The sequence below is a fragment of the Hesperophylax consimilis genome, chromosome 7 (assembly GCF_061612785.1).
Source record: "Hesperophylax consimilis isolate HC1 chromosome 7, BYU_Hcon_1.0, whole genome shotgun sequence".
NCBI classification, from domain to species: Eukaryota; Metazoa; Arthropoda; class Insecta; order Trichoptera; family Limnephilidae; genus Hesperophylax; species Hesperophylax consimilis.
In genome coordinates this window covers 2750115-2768749 of record NC_142842.1, presented here as the reverse complement: position 1 = coordinate 2768749, position 18635 = coordinate 2750115, and the positions used below count along the sequence as shown (strand labels likewise).

The window sequence follows — 18635 nt, the reverse complement described above, 5'->3', positions numbered from 1 at the left end:
CTACTGTTTGTACAGTTTTGTAATCAAACGGCCCAAATAAAACGATATTTTTAAAATACGAGAAATAAAAACACGTAATATCAAATACTTCTGGAAAACTAATATTAATATTTTTAGGCAGGTTAGAAAAAAAATACTTTAATATTTAAATTTCGTAGTAGTGAAATACTGACTATTGCGGGCAACACTTTAATATAAATAAATAATAAAGTGTTATGTAATTTTTATAAAATAATATTATTCATAGATAGGTTTATTTAATAGCAGTGAATAATCGTAAAAGTTATAATCGTTGAAGCACTACTACTTTTTAACGCAATAACAAAGAAATTAATTAGAAGTATTCATTTTCTGTGTTTCAGTCTCAAAGGGGACATTTATTATGGGTTGGGTGAATTACATATTCGAACACAAAAATATGGGAGAGTTATTATTTATTAAGGTATGAAGACCAAACAAATTCTGATATTCTAATGGAATTTGGGTGAAGTGGTTGCCTAATTTTTACTCAGTGAAAGAAGTAAAACATAAAGATTAAACGAAATATTGTTAATTAAAGTTTACGTGCAGATGTTCTTTGACGCGCATTATTTAAAAAATTCAGTCATATTTTATGATTACATTTGGTATTGTATAAAAATTAAACCAAATTCAAGTACCAAGTAGTTTGTCATTGTTTATTGTGAAGCACGTCGAAATATTTCGTAAATAATTCAGATCAACATGCTTAACCAACACCTCTGTCAAAGGTCACCTCAAGTACCTCGCTACGTGTGGTGACTTAGCAGGGGTGCCCCGGTTCATCGGGGACCCTCCACAGAGCATCCCATAAGATGACACAGGTCCTGAGGGAAAATATTATCCTCAGGGCCTCCTATGTGATTAATATAAAAATGTTTAATTAAATACAATACTCATTTAACCAGACCCGATTACAAAATACACAACGATTTTGTACGCTTATCAGTTTTTTGGCAACGTTTTATTTTCAACCTTCATGGCATCAATTATTATAATGTATGTACTATCTTTTTAGTTACGTTAATTAGTAAAATAAGTGCACTTTTTGGTTTGCTAATTGAAATCAAGACATAATTTAGAATATATTAGTTTTAATATTAACTTACTATGTAATATTAGTCAACTCAAATATTAAATATGTGAATACTGCCAACGAAAATTCAGAATGAAATATTTTAATTAACTTTAATTTAAGTTGGACTAAAGTTTTAAACGGTTTGAAAAATTTACGCAAATATTTGAGAGAGAAATATTTTTCAAAAAATGTTTATAAATAAAAGTGAAAAGTTTCTTTAGATTTAGGTCTGTTTGAGTTTCCCTTTTTCGGAGAAATTTTTACACTGAACTAAAATATTATATTAAAGAACTGGACAGAAGTTTTAACATTCGTAGAAGCTGTAAGAAAAAATACTGTAAGTTACTTCGGTCACAAGATTGGCCTTTGCAGTTTGTAAAATGTTTTCGTATAGAGGGTGTTCGGAAATGATTCCACGTGGTTGTAGAAATAAAAATATAATTTTTTTCGAAAATCCAATGTTTATTTTTCGACACAATTTTTATTTTCATAGAAGAATATTTTTTTTCTCATACAACTTTTTAACCAAAAAATATTGGAATTTCGAAAAACGTTACTGTTTTTTTTCTAAAATCATGTAGAATCACCACCCGAAGTTAGCGCACTTTACCCCCCATACACCCTATATATTGGTTGGGAAGGAACAATTTTGTTTTTCCAATTCTACACATGAATTTAGTTATGTTTAGTTTAATTATTTAATTATGAGGTAATAATTTGCTGTTAATATTTTTATTAGTTAATGCAGGCGATTTATGAATGCGGGAAAACATTAAAAAACTGTTTACTTTCTTCCAGTTATGTACAAAAAAGCTAAACCAGTATCCAGATACAACTTTATAACATGTCCATTTTCAGCAATAACGGCAGATAAACATTACTAAAACAGAGTATAATGTGTATATTTATATAAATGGGTTATTATAACAATGGCACCGAGAAGAAAGAAGTAACAGGTGCGATTTGTAACGTTAATTGACCAAGGGCGCATCTAGAATCGTCTATTTCATCAAGGTAAAATAAATTATTATCCCTTTGCTTGTCTTACGAACACTTCTGTCTAAAGACACAGAAAATTTAAAAGGTAAATTCGAAAAGTGCTCAACTCATTTTCAAGAGCAATTAAATTTACAAAAAGATTGATTGAATCGATCAGTTTAGATTACAAGTCGTGTAGTGTCAGTTTATTGCTGGAACAGTCATTTCTATATCATGTAAATAAAACAATGAATAAGTTGAGTCTACAAATCAGTGAAAGCAATATAACATTGTTGATTTTTGTTGTTTTTTTTCCAGAGAGAAAGAAGCTCATTTTATGTCCTCGGGACTTTTATGATAGAATAGAGTAAATAGAATTTCTGACAGGGATTTGAGATAACAAAGAAACATGTTAAATATGTATGACATTTCATGTTTTCTATAAGAATCATATTATTTTAAATTGTCAATAAAAAAATACGTAATGATAAAAAAATGATAATTACCTAAAACAGAGGATAAAATTACTCTTTTGGGAATAATTAATGATAAAAATAGAGAAATTTAACAAAATATATATAAAATACACAATATAGAAAATTAATTCATATATTGTTACGAATAAGAAATTTTCTATCGATGAGAAATCTATTCTCAATATTCAGTGTGTTATATACAGCCTCTTCTACAATACCACATGGTCAGTTGGGGAATAGCTTACAGAACTAGCCAGATCCCCACAGAAATAGTTCAAAACTCATGATAGTAATTATATTATTTAATTTTGAGATATTGAAGATTTTAAGTGCATTTTTTATGAAATTCTTCTGATTGTTCACGACTTATAGAAAGAGTTAAACTTATAGATTATGAGGAAAATTTTCTCAAGGTCTCCCGTGTGGAGCTATTGTTAAAAAAATGGTTTGGGTAGAATCTCAACGCTACCGTTATTTTTTGCGAAAACGTCTTTTGTTCGTCACTGGGCTTAATTTATATGTTTATGATTAGTTTACTTTTCAGATTACCTCAAGATCTACACGAAGACGCACGAATAACTCATGACCCCCCTCCCCACTCGATGACGTACGTGTACTTGCACGGAAAAAGGGCTATTTTTAGAATAAACACCACACCGGCGCCACAACCCTTGGGCCACGGCATATCTATTTGAACAAAAGCTTTTCAACGCTAATTCTGTTGGGACCTTAGTATGTTAACCTTAGCCTGTTTTAAATCGATTAAAAAAAGATTGCAAGAAGATTTGGTACTCACTCTGCAGAGGCTCGGGGTGCAGTCCTCGCTTGCCAAAGCCCCTGGCGGTCATCATCTCCGTGTTCTTGAATCCGCGGGTGGCTCTTGGCTGCTTGGCGCGGGGAAGAGATCGGGCTCCGGCCGCCAACGCGAGCCACAGCGTCACTCCGGCCACGATCACGTGCATAGACAGCCTCATGTCTGGAAACAAAAATATGAATAAGTTAATTCATTGATTACAATTCATACATTAGTATACCATTCAATTCCTAACCAGTTGTCATTCTAACTATTGGAGCTAGTGATTTGGGTCCGGATGACGTCAGAGTTCGTCCGGTCGAATGTTTTATACAAGTTTGCTATTTGAGCATTTAACATGCCGAGTCACTATTTTAGTAATAACTTCTTGTTTTTTTTTCAAAATGAAACATTTGTAAATTGTACAGTCTTACCAGATAATGTGTTTATACGTTCACAATTTTTTTTTAATCTATTGTATGTAGTTTACCTAGGGAAGGTACTTGAATTCAGAGAAATGTTCAAAAACTCCTCAAAATAAAAATAAGGCTATGAGACTTTATATAAATACAGAATAATATTTTTTGTTATTTGACAGTGTATACAGATAAAAAATCAATGTTTGCAAGTGACGAACCGACCAGCTAGAATAATAAATAGAAATATGCATTTTATTCTTGTCAAGCGAATAAAATTTATTTAACCCTCTGCCACACATAGGTACTAATATTTTAGAAGTTATAGTGCTTTTTTAAAATACTAAATACGTATTAAAATAGTTATTGCAGGAAATGGTCTAAGAAAATATTACGTTCTTATAATATTAATATTTCTGGAATAATGGAACTTTTGGTACAACCATCTTAAATTAAATTAAATGACAAAAACATAACAAACACAGATAATTTTGTTTCACCTGGCTTAAAATAACTCACTTAAAAATATCTTTCTCAGTATCGGTCTCAAACATCAGGTCGTGTTTCACGTAATTGGAGAACTGCTACTTCATGAATGGTGTACACTAAATGATTTATATTTTAATGAAAACAAATGTGCCGTAATTTCATTCACAAAGAACATTAATAAATTCTCCAACTCATATCACATTAACAATATCCCTTTACTAAACACAACTTCAATCAAAGACTTAGGCGTGACATTTGACTCGTCACTTAGCTTCAATAAACATGTAGATACAATTTCAAAAAGTGCATCACAAGTATTAGGATTAACGCTAAGAATTACAAATTGTTTTAAAAGTACAGAATTAACTTTGACATTATATAAATCAATTGTGCGAAGTATTCTCGAATATGCATCAACAATTTGGTCTCCCAATTATGAGATTCATAATTATAGGATTGAATCCATACAAAGGAAACTAACCCGTGTAATTGCTTATCGTGAAAGTTTATCTGATCAATTTGGAACTTATAATGACCGAACTTTGCACTACAAACTACACTCACTGACGGTCAGACGTAAACTTTCTGACGTACTGCTCCTACACAAAATTATACATGCATCAGTTGATACACCAAACATTTTATCCCAAATTAACATCAATATTTCATCAAGAAAATCAACAAGGAGGATGAACGACATTTTCTATATTAAAGCCTACCACACAAATACAGGATATTTTTCCCCTGTACCGCGAACATTAAGAAATTATAACATTATACATGGCTCTAATAATGTAATAGACATTTTTAATGACCAATTTAAACACTTCAAAAAAAATGTATTACCTTTAATCATATTAAGCTGATATTGTGATGAAACCCTTTATTTAATGAGAAGCAACATTGTACCTACCTAATCATTGTCTCACCAGTACAGGTGTGACAATAACAAATCGTTTATGAACATATTTGTATTTACCTTTTACCCATTCTTATTTGTTATTTACTTCTGCATATTTAGCTTATTCATTTTGTTACTATTTTTGTTGTTATTATGTATTTAAACATCCATGTATGTAAATTCTTGGGCACCATGCCTGTTTTATGTACTTAAATAAAAATAAAAAAATAAAAAAAAATTTAAAAAAATAACTCATTTTATTAAGTAACCAGGTCAATAATTCCGTACGGCTCATGGGGCGACTAAATTAAACGAGAGCCGTGGGCTCAGTGCGTATGAGTCATGAGAATACTGAGAATGCGGCTCCACTGGAACGGCTCCTAGCTCCAGCGTAAGCGTAAGAATGATCGTATGACCCAAGTCCAGATGTCGAACTGTGAGACGCCGTTCACGTTTTAATGGCGCTATTTTTCTAAAATATCTCCTGATAAAAAGAGTAACCGTTCAATTGAGCCGAGGTACAGTTTACCTTGAGTCGTAAGAATACGGCTCATCAAAAGTAGTTTAATTGTACGGCTCGTTCATGACCGACTCGACGCCAGTTAATTGTTAACATTTCACAATTCAAAACAACAAGAAAAGTAATTCAGCGTGATAAGGATTGCTGCTCTCATGTTTTTTTAATGCTAGAATGAATAGCGGATTGTCCAATTAACATCCATGTTATAAAATGATTCGACAACGTGAAAAACTCGGCTCTAGTCGAATAAGAGAGTTTAATCCATTTTTAAAACACATCTTTATTTATATTGTAAGCATTTTCCGCACGTAAAAAATAAAATTGGAAAATTTAATTCTACATAAAATCGTCTTAGATTGAACATCTCCTTCAAATATTAATTTTGTTGATAAAAGCTAAAATTCAATACAAAATTTCAAAACATAATTTCCTTAACTTTTTTTTAAAATCAACCCCATACAGTAAAAAAATAATTTCTCTAAGGGCCTATGTCATCTTTGGGGATGCTTGTGAAGGGTGTTGTTAAGGAAAGGAAGTTCTGGGAAGGAAAAAGGTATGAGGGATGGGTAGGAATCTAGGGATCAGTGTCCAGAAGCGATGTAAAAATATACCAGTTGGAGAGGAAACCACGCAGTGCGCAATCTGAACACACCTCTCCCGATTAACCCCAGCATCCCTGCTAAATCACCAAACTAAGCGAAACACTTGGGGTGACCTATGGCAGAGGTGTTGGTTTTCCAATAAATGATTCCCGAGGCGGCGGTACCCATACCGGCCTCCCAAATTACAAGTAAAAGTGTACCTATGAATTACGCTCACTATTTTTTAAATAACTTAATTTTTTTTTATTACACATGAATTGGTTTGAAATCACCGATAAACAGATTCTTAAGAAAATGGTGTAATTTAATCGACTTTATTAAATTAATCCTATCCTATCTAAGAGAATATACGAAATCTTAAATTAGATTACAAGATATAGGCAGTACCGTTTTAATCTTACATCGTAACAAGATCAGTGTGGATAATTTATATGTATAATCTTTAAAACTGTTACCAATGAAAACAAATCGCAAAAGTCGTACGATTGCGATGAGTACATATAAATAATGCGCAACATCCTACGATACTACATGCATAAGTGTCAATTATCAATAATCTAGAACATATATTATATGTTGCCCTGACGTTTGGTTGTGTAAGGTACTTGGAACTGTTGCTCACATCATATTTTAAATATGTATCATATCATATCAATGTTTCTAACAGCTAACAACTAGCGTCTCCATGCAGGCCCTATTGAAATATCTGTAGAGAAGACCCGTCAATAGAGATGAAAATCAGTCTCTAAGAAATTGTCACACGGGAATTGGGAATACCTAAATTTCTATCTGACACAGCATTAGGGCCGATTATCGCATACCATTCCCATGTCAAATTTTTAGACATTCATTCGGTCAGATTCCAAGGGTTAATCAGACGAATTGCAAATGGACGAAAAGCGGATAGTCACATTAATTTTGCTGTTGTTTTACGTCCAATAATTAGCTTGGAGTATTATTATAAATTGAAATTTCAAATGTAAACGTATATCATACTGTTACATTTGATCTGAAATGAAAAGGGAGCTGAGGACGGGAACAAAATCGGTTTGCTTTCATGTTTGTTAGTTGAAGTATTTTTACAGGTTTCGTTATCAACTCTTTGAGAAGTTTTTTAAAACTTTTTTTAGCTTCGGCAGAAAGTTCTGACACCCTTCAAACTATATATTTGTATGAGAAATTTCTGGAAAGTTCTGGTTACTGAATGACTTTTGAATTTTCATTGGTTAATTTTCTTTGGTTATATCAACTTCTTTTCGCCGAAGCAATATAACTATTTTATATCCAACTCACTAATACAAAAAGCCGTATTAACAGTGGCGTGGCAATATACGCTCGAGCCCTGTGGCAAGCTTACACGGATAAAACTTACTGATAAGAAATACTGTTAATTTATTAAAAAAATTGGTTAAATTATTCGTTTTCCTGTTAAAAATGGGACTGGAGACCTTTAACGAATGATTTGACAAATTTCATTACAAATTAACAGTATAGCACGAATATGCCATGAAAAAGTCGGAACACGTGTTCTTACAACTAATAATATTATCGCATCTCGTCTATTATACAGGGTTTTCCAATCAGAGGTGTTATTTTGATATTCAACCGTAAAAGATCAATGGTTTCGTTGGTTGTGTGGCGCGTAGCGCCGTCTTGTTTAAAGTAAACGTTGTGCAGATCAATACCATTAAATTCCGGCCATAAAATCATTAATCATCTCTCGATAGCGCAATCCTTTCACCTTAACTGTTGCTCCAGCTTCATTTTCGAAAAAGTAAGGTCCAATGACTCCGCCGGACCATAAACTGCACCAAACAGTCACACGTTGAGGATAAAGAGGCTTTTCAACAATAACTCTTGGGTTTTTCGAGCCCCAGATGCGACAATTTTGCTTGTTGACGAAGCCACCGAGGTGGAAATGGGCCTCATCACTCAAGATGATTTGCATTTGATTCACTCAAGTGAATTTAAATAATTTCAATGCGTTGTTGAAGCGTGTATCGTTCCATTTTTATTAATGGCGTAGTTTCCACTTATCAAATGTCAAAAAATGACAGCTTCAAAAGTAACATCTACCGAAATAGCGGGCTATTCAAAATAACACCTCTTATTGGAAAACCCTGTATTTAATTGGAAAAGGACAACTTCGTGAGGTGTTCATATATATATATTCTGAATGACTAATATTTTACTAGGAAATAGTCATGCCGTACTAATTTTTCTCCGTGCACATGAAAAAAGATAGTTAATATAAATCGTTTAACTTATTCACTGTTATTCAAACACAGGTTTTAAAAGAGCGCGTTTTATAAACACACAACGAGATTCTTTTTAAGGAACGTCCCATCCGTGAAAAAAACATTTTGTATTCAATTTATTTTAAAAAAAACAGTAAACCGTTTTGATTATGATTACTTTATATTTGTTCAACTACCATAGCACGGCTGTCAGGTGCTTGGCCAGATTGGTGATGTCAAAATCTGTAGCTATCTATATAGCGGTTGGATGAAGGCAACGAATTATCAATAATAAAAAATATTAAACGAATTAATTAACCATTTTTGTTAAAAAAATGTTTTTTTAACTTTTTTTTTAAATTTAAAAAAAAATTGAATGCTTAAAAATTATTTTTTTAACGCATTAAAATTATGTAACTACCTTCTCTACATAGTATGTAAATGAACAATATTATTGTTTTCTTCATGAAACTTATTGTCGAATTTGAATACCAAAGCATCAAGGTCGACTCGAGTCAGTTTTGTCGCTAAGTAAACTTCATTGTTTATTTATTTATTGCTTTATTAACGCCCATTTATCTATAAATAGTAAATAATATACACATTAATACAGTACATATTTATTAGACATAAATAAACTGCCTCAGTAACAATCTTTTGTATTTGTTAAGTGATACATTAAAGTAATTATTTCCCTCCATAAGTATTCTGGGCAATGAGGAATACACACGGTAGTTAGTACTACAATTTATACACTAAAATACATCCCGACTTCTAGTGTTACGTAATGAAATCAGAAGGCTTATCAATTCTGGGCTATCAAATGCATCATTTAGAATTTTAAATAGAAATACTAAGTTCAGTGAATATCCTTCCTTATAGATTTTTTTAAAATATGCTTGAGGTAAAACAACACAAATCAGCATTAAAAATGAGTATCAACAGCCATCGTCATCGTTGCTCGATGACACTGACTTGGTCACGTGACACTTATGTGGTGCCCTGCCCGTACTCTAGTCGGCCCTGTCATAGCAGATAACCACGTCATGGAAAATTATTTACCCATCCAACCTCTCTTCATTGCACCAAATAATTGGTTTTGGAATTTGCTTGAAGAGGATGTTGACAACATCCTCTTTGACTTCCTGTCTGTGAACTGTCTGCACTGTTAAAAGTTCTAACTGACAACTCTGTGCTTATTCTGGCATAAAGCTGGAATATTGCAGCCGACGACGCTAGAGCTACACTGCCAAAGTTCCAGTTCTGTATTTTCGAAGAAAATACAAAGGTGCAGATTATTGACCAAACACAGTTTCGATTGAACATTTACAAAAAGTATGTTTACAATATGCGTTTGGTTTTGATGTGTGAATAATATTGCATGGAATATCCTATACGGTTGTGATATTGTATTCTAACTTTATGATACAGTTTTTATGTTGTATTCCTCTGTTACGTTGTTGATATTTTTTGTCTAAGCCATGGGTAATATTTAAATTTGTTACATTATGCATAAAATTCACAATCAATGTTTTTTGGGTTGTTTTTCGCAATTTGTTCTTTAAAAGTCAATATCTTATTACTTATTATATCTTCTTTTTTTATAGATATAAATAAAAATACGTTCGTGTCAAATTTGTTCAAATAAGACTTCTATTTTATGTTGGACTGATTTATCACTGAAACTTCGTTATAAAATGACCATCCATATTTTACCCAATGCCATTTTTTTAATTTTTTTATTTGGTACAATATTTTTTTACATTTCAAAGTTTTCCAGTAATGTTGGCCTCACTGGGTGGCTTGCCCGTGCTGAGGCCTTCATTTTATAATATGAAAATATAATCTAAATACAATCTACAATATAAGAGAAAATAATACATTTAATATATAATCTTGTGTGTTTGTGAGTGATGTGTGTTTATATTGGTTTTGTGTGTTACGTGTAGGTTTTATTTTTATTTTATGCTATGACATTTTGGTAATATTGTCTTTTTTGTTGTTTAATCCATTTTGTAATTTTGTGTGTGAATTTATTTTTATTTTCCTCAATTTTAATTTCAATTTTTAGACTGTTGAAAGCTTTTATAGCATGGTATTGGTAGTGTCTTTGTCCAAAGCTTGAATTTGCTGTTGGAGTTTTTATGTTTTCTTTTTACGCTTGTCTAACTGGTCTGTTAGTGTTATTTTTTGTATGTTGAAATTTTTTTTTTTTCAAAAATGTAGTTTAGTAGTGTTTTCACGTATAATTGGCGTATATCTAGTACGTCACAGCTGTTGAATATTTGGTCTGTATCAGTCAGTCTATGTTTTTTTAGTATTATTATTTGAAAATTAAAACTGTGTCATCAGCATATCTAACTATTTCACCGTCTATTTTCATGCTGCAAAGTTCATTTATGTAAATAGTAAAAAGAACGGGCCCTAGTATGCTTCCTTGTGGAACTCCATATGTAATCGGCAGTTGTTTACTAGTATTAGAAACAATAGGTTCCTAATAATGTCAAACGAAAACTAATTACCCTGTCTTTTTAACTTCTGACGGGGACGTCCTACGATAAAATTGCACGAAGTGAATAAAGTACAAAAAGATATAGGTGTACTAGTAGAATTTTATAGTGTATATATTTAGTATTTCACCTACATAGGATCAAATTCAGTGCGGCGGGAATATTTTAGATGGTACATAAAACACAGCATTTTGTTAATGTAACTATACTGCGTTCTTACTTACCAACAGTGGACATATTGAGATAACACAATCAAAAACAGTATTATTTTTTTTAATGCATAAAACAAATAATATGATGTCTTATATTAACGTAAGAAATTTAATAAATAAAAACTTCCCATATTAAACTAATTTTTTGTAATTACTACAGTAAATTAAATAACAACTTTTATTTTTTTTAAATTTTATATTACAATTTTACTTAACCCTTTGGGTTTTAAAACATTTTTACATACAAGGCCCAACGACACGGTTAAATTGTATGGAATTTCAGAATGCATCTATCCCGAGGTATCTAAAATGTGCTACAGATGTCTTATTTTATAATTTGTTATAAAAAGAAAAATGATTTTAGAAAGTAAATAAAATTATCTTTGAAATTTTTGTATTGATTGATATTTCTTAAAAAAATATTTTTTTGATATCAAACATGAAAATGCCAATAAAAAAAACTTACCGGAACATTTTTACTAGAAACTTCTATAATTTTGAAAAAAATCGATATTTAGAAACACAGTCTTTTTGTAAATGAAATTAATAATAAAACTGTCATTTCATTTTTTATGCCGCTCATACATGAAACGGTGACCGGATAAATCATCAAAATGATAATTCATGACATTTTTAAAAAGTTATATAAAGTCATGGAAAGTGATGAAACAAAAAATTTATTAAATGGGTTAAGTAGGTTAGGTTAGGTGAGGTTAGATTTAATTTTTCTTTTCATTGTTTTTAATGACTTTATATCACTTTTTAAAAGTGTGTTGAATTGTCGATGTGTTGATTTATCATGGAACCACATAAAACATGTACAAATAACTAAAGATATAGTTTTTTACTTTCGACTCTCAAAGAAAAAAATCTGACAATTTATAATTATGCACATTTTTGGATTTTATCCATTTATATGATATATACTTACTAACTATCACGACGTTTCTCGCAGGGGTAGGCAGAGAGGACAGACTGCCAAACAACTCGGTCTTGTCACACACTCCTCGCTTCATTCACATTCATACATCGCCTCACACATACTCTTCTATTATTCTGACTCTTGACATGGCCCGACTCAAGTATCTGATTGACTGGATCGTGCCATGTCTTCCTCCGGCGACCTCGACTTCTGCTACCATTCACATTAGCGTCATATATTCTCCTTACACTACTTTCATTGCTCATTCGCTCTACATGCCCAAACCATCTAAAACGCCACAATTCTCACACGATCATACATGGTTTTACCACACATACGCCTCCGTGAACTCATTTTACAGCATTCAGTCTTTTCACATTGGTTATTACTAATATGGGGTTTTGACCTATTTTGGGCAATTCTCTTTTACTCCATGTAGATAAATCAAATAAAAAAATCTTATTATTTCCGTTGACTCCAAATATGGTTTTAGTCTCCTATCATGAATTATTGATATTCAATTTGTATTTCAAATAAATTTGAAGACGATTACATTTTTCCGAACCTGAAAGAAAATGATTTCTTATACTATGTGCTGCATTTAAACCAATCCCATGAAGTGCAAGATTAGATTAGATATAATTTTTATGGCATGGAAGTATCACGTTTTTGTGCACTTGTTTTGAGTGCGCGTGGGTATATTAATGTTCAAATAAAAAAAGGTACTTTGTTCGGACCACGATATTTTTTTATACATGCCGACCGGTTTTGGCACAACCGTTCAATCGTTAGGACAAAATATATTAACTTAACATTACAAAACAATGGGTGAACATAATATATTTATAAGTGTTGAAGTGGGGGTAGGGGTGGAACTAGGTAGAGTGAATAGTGGGGGGAGGAGAGTCAAAGGAAGTAAAAGGGAACATGTCTGAGACGGGACTGTAAGATAATATGTATTTTTTAATTGACAACCACTTAAGTACATTATATTATATTTTGTACTTCTCAGTATTGGAAAATTTAGATAATATATTCAGTGTGCGAAAATAACAATTCATATTGATAACTTACAAGGAAGTACGGATTGTTTTGAGATAAACAAGTACTACATCCGCCATTAGCTTTAATCTTCTGTCAGAAACCCAATTAAACTTTATTATTACATGATTATACGATAACCACTTCATGATGAACATTGTTAAGAAGGAAAGCGAAAAAGACTAAAGATTTTTTTAATGATAACCTAATGTTTACGAGACAAGGTTTTTATACATAACACAAAGGATGACATATTATTTTTAGGCAATAATTATAAGCCTGAAACACCTGTCTACATAGATAAAATCTTCCGAGAAAAAAGCGGGTTTAATTCCCGTCGGAGGCACGTATTTTATTTCAGATTTTTTTTTTTTAAATTATATAGTTGTTTCAGGCTAATAATGATTGCTTAAAAATAATATGTTTGAAAAGTGATTATTAGGCATAATTTTAACAGGCGGATATCGTTGTCTACATTGTGGTAAGAGTGTCTATCAAAAAATTTGATGGCCTCCGTGGTCGAGGGGTAAGGCTCTCAACTAGCAAGCCGAAGGTCGCAGGTTCAAATCCCGGCGTGCGCAAGTAAATTTTATGTGACTAATTTGTGTTATTTCACAATTTTTTCAACTAAATTAATATATAGTGTACTTGTGGCACGTTCCCGAGTAGGAGATATCTATCGTCCTGTATCGCCCTGGTGTAAGACCAGCATTCAGAATTGAAAAGTTACTTGAAATGGCTTCAGCTGTGTTTGGTGACCAGATCTGAATAGCTAGGTACTTCCCAACCTTCGTCTTCCCTATCCCCTTCCCCTCTTAATTATCTTCAGCCCCACAACATACCCCAATTGGGGTTGCCACTGGCTCCAGACAGTTGGGAGCAGTTGGGAGCAGTTGGGGCTCTTGCGCGCTATTCACATTAAAAAAATAAAATGACCTAACCCGTAAATCGCTGGGTTTGATATGATTTTGAATTATTTTTCCGGTTATTCCGGTGTTCACGTTTTGTATACCAAAAATAAAACCAATTACAAAAATATCAAATGTAAATATCTCGGTACGTAACGCGTGGTTAGGATTGGTTGAGTTTTACGTAGAACTGTTACTTTTTTATTACGTTAATATCTATGTAAAACTATAGGTTTAAAAGTTAAATTCTGCTTTAATGGGTGGGAAAAGAGGGTGGGGTGTGTTTAATATTGACACACTTTTATGATTATCCCAACAGTTTCCTAACTAAATGCCCTCTCTCTGGTTTGGTCAATTTCCTAAAGGTCTTACCTTCGAAGAAAGCAAGCAAGAAGATTTTGAAAAATAGAAGCCCAAAGTGAGTGTTATTTGTTTTTTATGTTGTTGTATATCGTTGCATATTTGTCATCCCCTCGTAATAATTATCATAAAACAGTACATATTAGCCCCAATCATCACAAATTATAAATTAAATACAAATTAAAGTACCATGGTGGTACTGTAGATTTGTTGAAAAACTTACTACTACATTTTTTTTGTATTAGGCAATTCACCCTAAAAAGAGGGCTATGTGCCGTTAAAGTTAAGGGAGATGGTTATAATTTTATGGGAAATCTATACGGGAATAGGAAATCTCAAATATTGAAGTCATTCAAGTCTATGAACTTGTATAGAACTGAGAAAATGCGAGAATTGTTGAGAGAAAGTAAATAAGGAATACTAAGGGGAGATTGGTGGGTGATTTTTATAAGTAAACGATAAATGCATTTGAAAGATGAATGATTTTTACAATTAAAGAAAACATGATCAAGAGTCTCATTTTCCATGCCGCACTGGCAGAGTGGACTATCTAGGACCCTGATTTTAAACAAATGGGATGCAATGGAGCAATGACCAATTCTCATTCTCGAGATACAGGATATAAATCTTTTGGATTTTTTCTTACCGTGGAACCAAGGTTTACTACAACATTAAATTTCTACAAAATACTGTCACAAGGTGCTTGTGTTTAATTTTCCTAGGTAATTTACTGTTCTAATACATAATGTAATATTAAATTATTTGGAAAATTTCTTGATATAATATTCATAAATTATACAGTTTGATTAAAATGGCAATTTTTCGACGTAACTAAATAAATAAAATGCTAACATAAAATTCTGAAGAAATTTGAAAGCTTCTGTTTAAAGTTTGGAGTTGGTCCTTTTAGATGACTACAAATGAACGATTTTAATATATTTTGAAAAATACTCGTAGGTACTAGTAGTACATTCTTGGTTGGTTAGAAGAAATCTCCAGTAGGCAATAAGCCCTTTACGCCAGCACGAAAATGTTCGTTCATAAAGTGTTAAATAAATAAAATAAAAATACATTCTTTGCATCAGGTTTTTAATATCGCGCGATGTGTAATTTACCGCACCGTAATAAAAAAAGTCGTGGTGATCGTTTGTGTGTAGGTATGGGTACATAATATGTTTAACATGCGTAATATTTGCCTCATAAATAGGTGTAAAAGTATTCATATAATAGGCTGTATTATATTCACGAACGTGTTACAAGATCTTTTCAAAGGTTAGATTGGAGCAGGTACCTAATATCTTGTATTAGATTAGTAGCATAGGTACATACTGATACTTATTGAAATTTATTCCATTTTATAGTACGCAACATAATAAACCTAAATCAAATGTGTATATTTTTGGGAGATGGATTACTTAGCAGAAATAATAGATTCAGACGAAAACGGAAGGGTTGTAAAACGGTTAGGGATTTATCAAAGGTTAGAGAAATGTTTTGTGAAAATGTTGTAGTAAGTGTTATTAAAGGATAATAACAAAAAACAGGAAGAGATAACATGTTATTATTATTACAATTTATTAAACCGTATGCTGTAAACACGAAGCACAAGCAATATTAATTTTCTATAAAATTTAAACGTGGGTAAATGCTAAAAAGCCCAAATGAAATAATGTAAAAATAAATAATAAAGTGTAGTGGTAATAAACAAAGAAAATAAACTTGTTCTCACTTGAATACACTAAACTAACAATAAAATTTAAATAATGAAATTGCATTATCCTTCCACGATAATCTTTCGTCAATAGCAGTGTCTGCCGAACTGTATGCCGCAAGAAGTCTGTGTACCACGAAGGAAGAAGCCTCAAAACTGTTCATTTTATATAAATCCTATTCATTTAAAATTGTATCATTTTTAATAAGTTCAACATCTATACATTCAAATAAATATTTGTCATGTATATAGTGGTCGACGCGACACAGACATAAAGTGACACTGGTATATACGCAGCGTAGTGAGTGTGAGTGAGTGAGTACGCTAAACCGTTCTGTGCCAATACGAGGCAAGAGCTGCGTAGTTTAACTTTATACTTACACGTCGTGCGTTTTGTTAATATTTATAATTGAATTAATAGTAACATTTTGTTACCACATTACGATTTCCTTTATTTATATTTATAAAGTACATTTGATTTTATAAGGCATTTTTAATTGATGGGCCGTGAAGTAAAAAATGTTTGGCAAACACTTGTCAATAGCTACGTACTCACGGGCAGCACAACGCTCTTGTGCCGCTGCCAATTATTATCAAATAAATAATCAAGCAGTTAAAAGGGAAACATGACTGTGTGAGAAATCAATTATTGGTGTATTCAGGCCCTCCAATCAAGGGATCAGTCTTTTTGACGGTATCACTGTTTCCTAAAATGACATTATCATTATTCCCGAAAATCGAGCTGTGTAATTAATAAAAATTATTCCCCTCTCCAAGCAATTACTAACGCATTTACAAAAAATCAAAAGGAATAATAATATTGGTCACAACGTTATTGGTCAAGACGTTTGTAAGAAACTGATACTTTGACCTGATTAGTAGATGAAAAATCGGTTCTATATGCACGAATGTCACATTATTCCTTTTTTCAGACTCGGTTTCAGACAGCAAGCGATGGTTGCAAGTTCCTTTCTTAGAGTGTAACTGTGAGTGTAGAGTGTAGAGTGTAGAGTGTAGAGTGTAAATGATCTTAATGGTTATTGAAGGCTTCTCGGTTACCCTGGAGGCCACAGCACGGGTTAAAATACGCTGTCGAGGTACAATGTTTCACAGAGTCTTTGTGGGGTTTTAAAAAAGAACTGCCCGTTGAACCGAAACTTTTCGCTAAAAGCCATTAAATGCTACAGAGAAAACATTTTTATGCTTGTTTCCAAAGAAAGAGAAAAATATTATCAACTTCGTAAGGTTACAGTAATAAAAGCAAACCAAACTTTGAAATCCAATATAATAAATGTTAAAACGTTTATCAACAACGTGCTATAATTGTTAAGATTCGCTTTACAACACAAAATAATGTTTACAATTTCTATTTTTTGTAGATTTTATCGTTAAAGTTTTTTTATAAGATTTCATAGAAAAAAAATTAGTAAAAATACAAAGACATATGCAGTTAAACATGGGTTAAATATGTTTTGTTCGCTTCATAAATTGAACTGACAATCTCGGACTCTTGCAAACTTTTACATTTACCACAAAGTACAAAGGAAGTTTCTAAGATATTTCCAATTTATGTTGAGACAATATGTAAATGATATCTGTAACATAACGTTAATGTCTAATCAAGAACTACGACTACTTTCTACCCGGAAAACTATTAATACTATTCGTATACTTGTTAAATTACTGAATAACTACATATGTGTCCCTGTTAAATCTACTCGACTAGGCCATCTTTTCCACTGTGACAACAATTCATAGTACTAACAATTTTACCGAATTACCAATATACAGACCTTTTCGATATATTCAAAACCTCTCTGTCCTACATCAAAGCAAAAAATATAATTAATTAATTAGTAATAAAACTGATATGTTTCTGTATTATGTTTGTAAAATTATAACTATTTATTTGATACTGATTTGTATTTTTGTATAATTATTAGATAATGTATGTAAAAACACAATGTAAGTAAACAAATAGTTAAACTTGAATAAAACATAGCATGTTTTCCTCCATCCTGTGGGACTCAACTGTATAGCAGGTACAGAGTCGATGTATATACGAGTACAATCAGTGACGGCTAGCTCTAAGGAGCGTTGGAGCAACGCACTCCCAAAATATCGGTCAATCTAAAAGTAATAATTACAAACCGATAAAAATATCTCGAAATAAATCAAATAATAGTAATAAGAGTAATTCCTCCAAGAATATCATAAGAATTAAGTTAAATTCAACCAGCTCGAATTTTCGTTCTATGTACGTGTTATAAGTCACGCGGTGTGAGCGAATTCCATATCGCTCATCGAGAAACGTCACCTGGGAACATCAATTACCTACATCATACGCGCAGAGCGTGAATACTGACCGTAGTATTGAAATTCCACCGAAACTTGAACAGCCCCACACTTTTCAGTTTTAAAAATTGCTATTTGCTAGTGTCGTGTATCGTGTGTCCTTCTAAG

At 32.1% G+C, this 18635-nt stretch overlaps 1 protein-coding gene across 1 annotated transcript in view; it reads right to left on the bottom strand.

The window, feature by feature from the left end:
• Positions 1–18635, bottom strand: part of LOC149422150 (allatotropins-like) — a 208432-nt gene that overhangs the window by 9162 nt on the left and 180635 nt on the right. Inside the window, exon 3 of the mRNA XM_089633626.1 lies at positions 3347–3526. Within this exon, the coding sequence (XP_089489752.1) occupies positions 3347–3524 (178 nt within the window). The 5' untranslated portion in view covers positions 3525–3526. The remainder of the gene's footprint in view (positions 1–3346; positions 3527–18635) is intronic.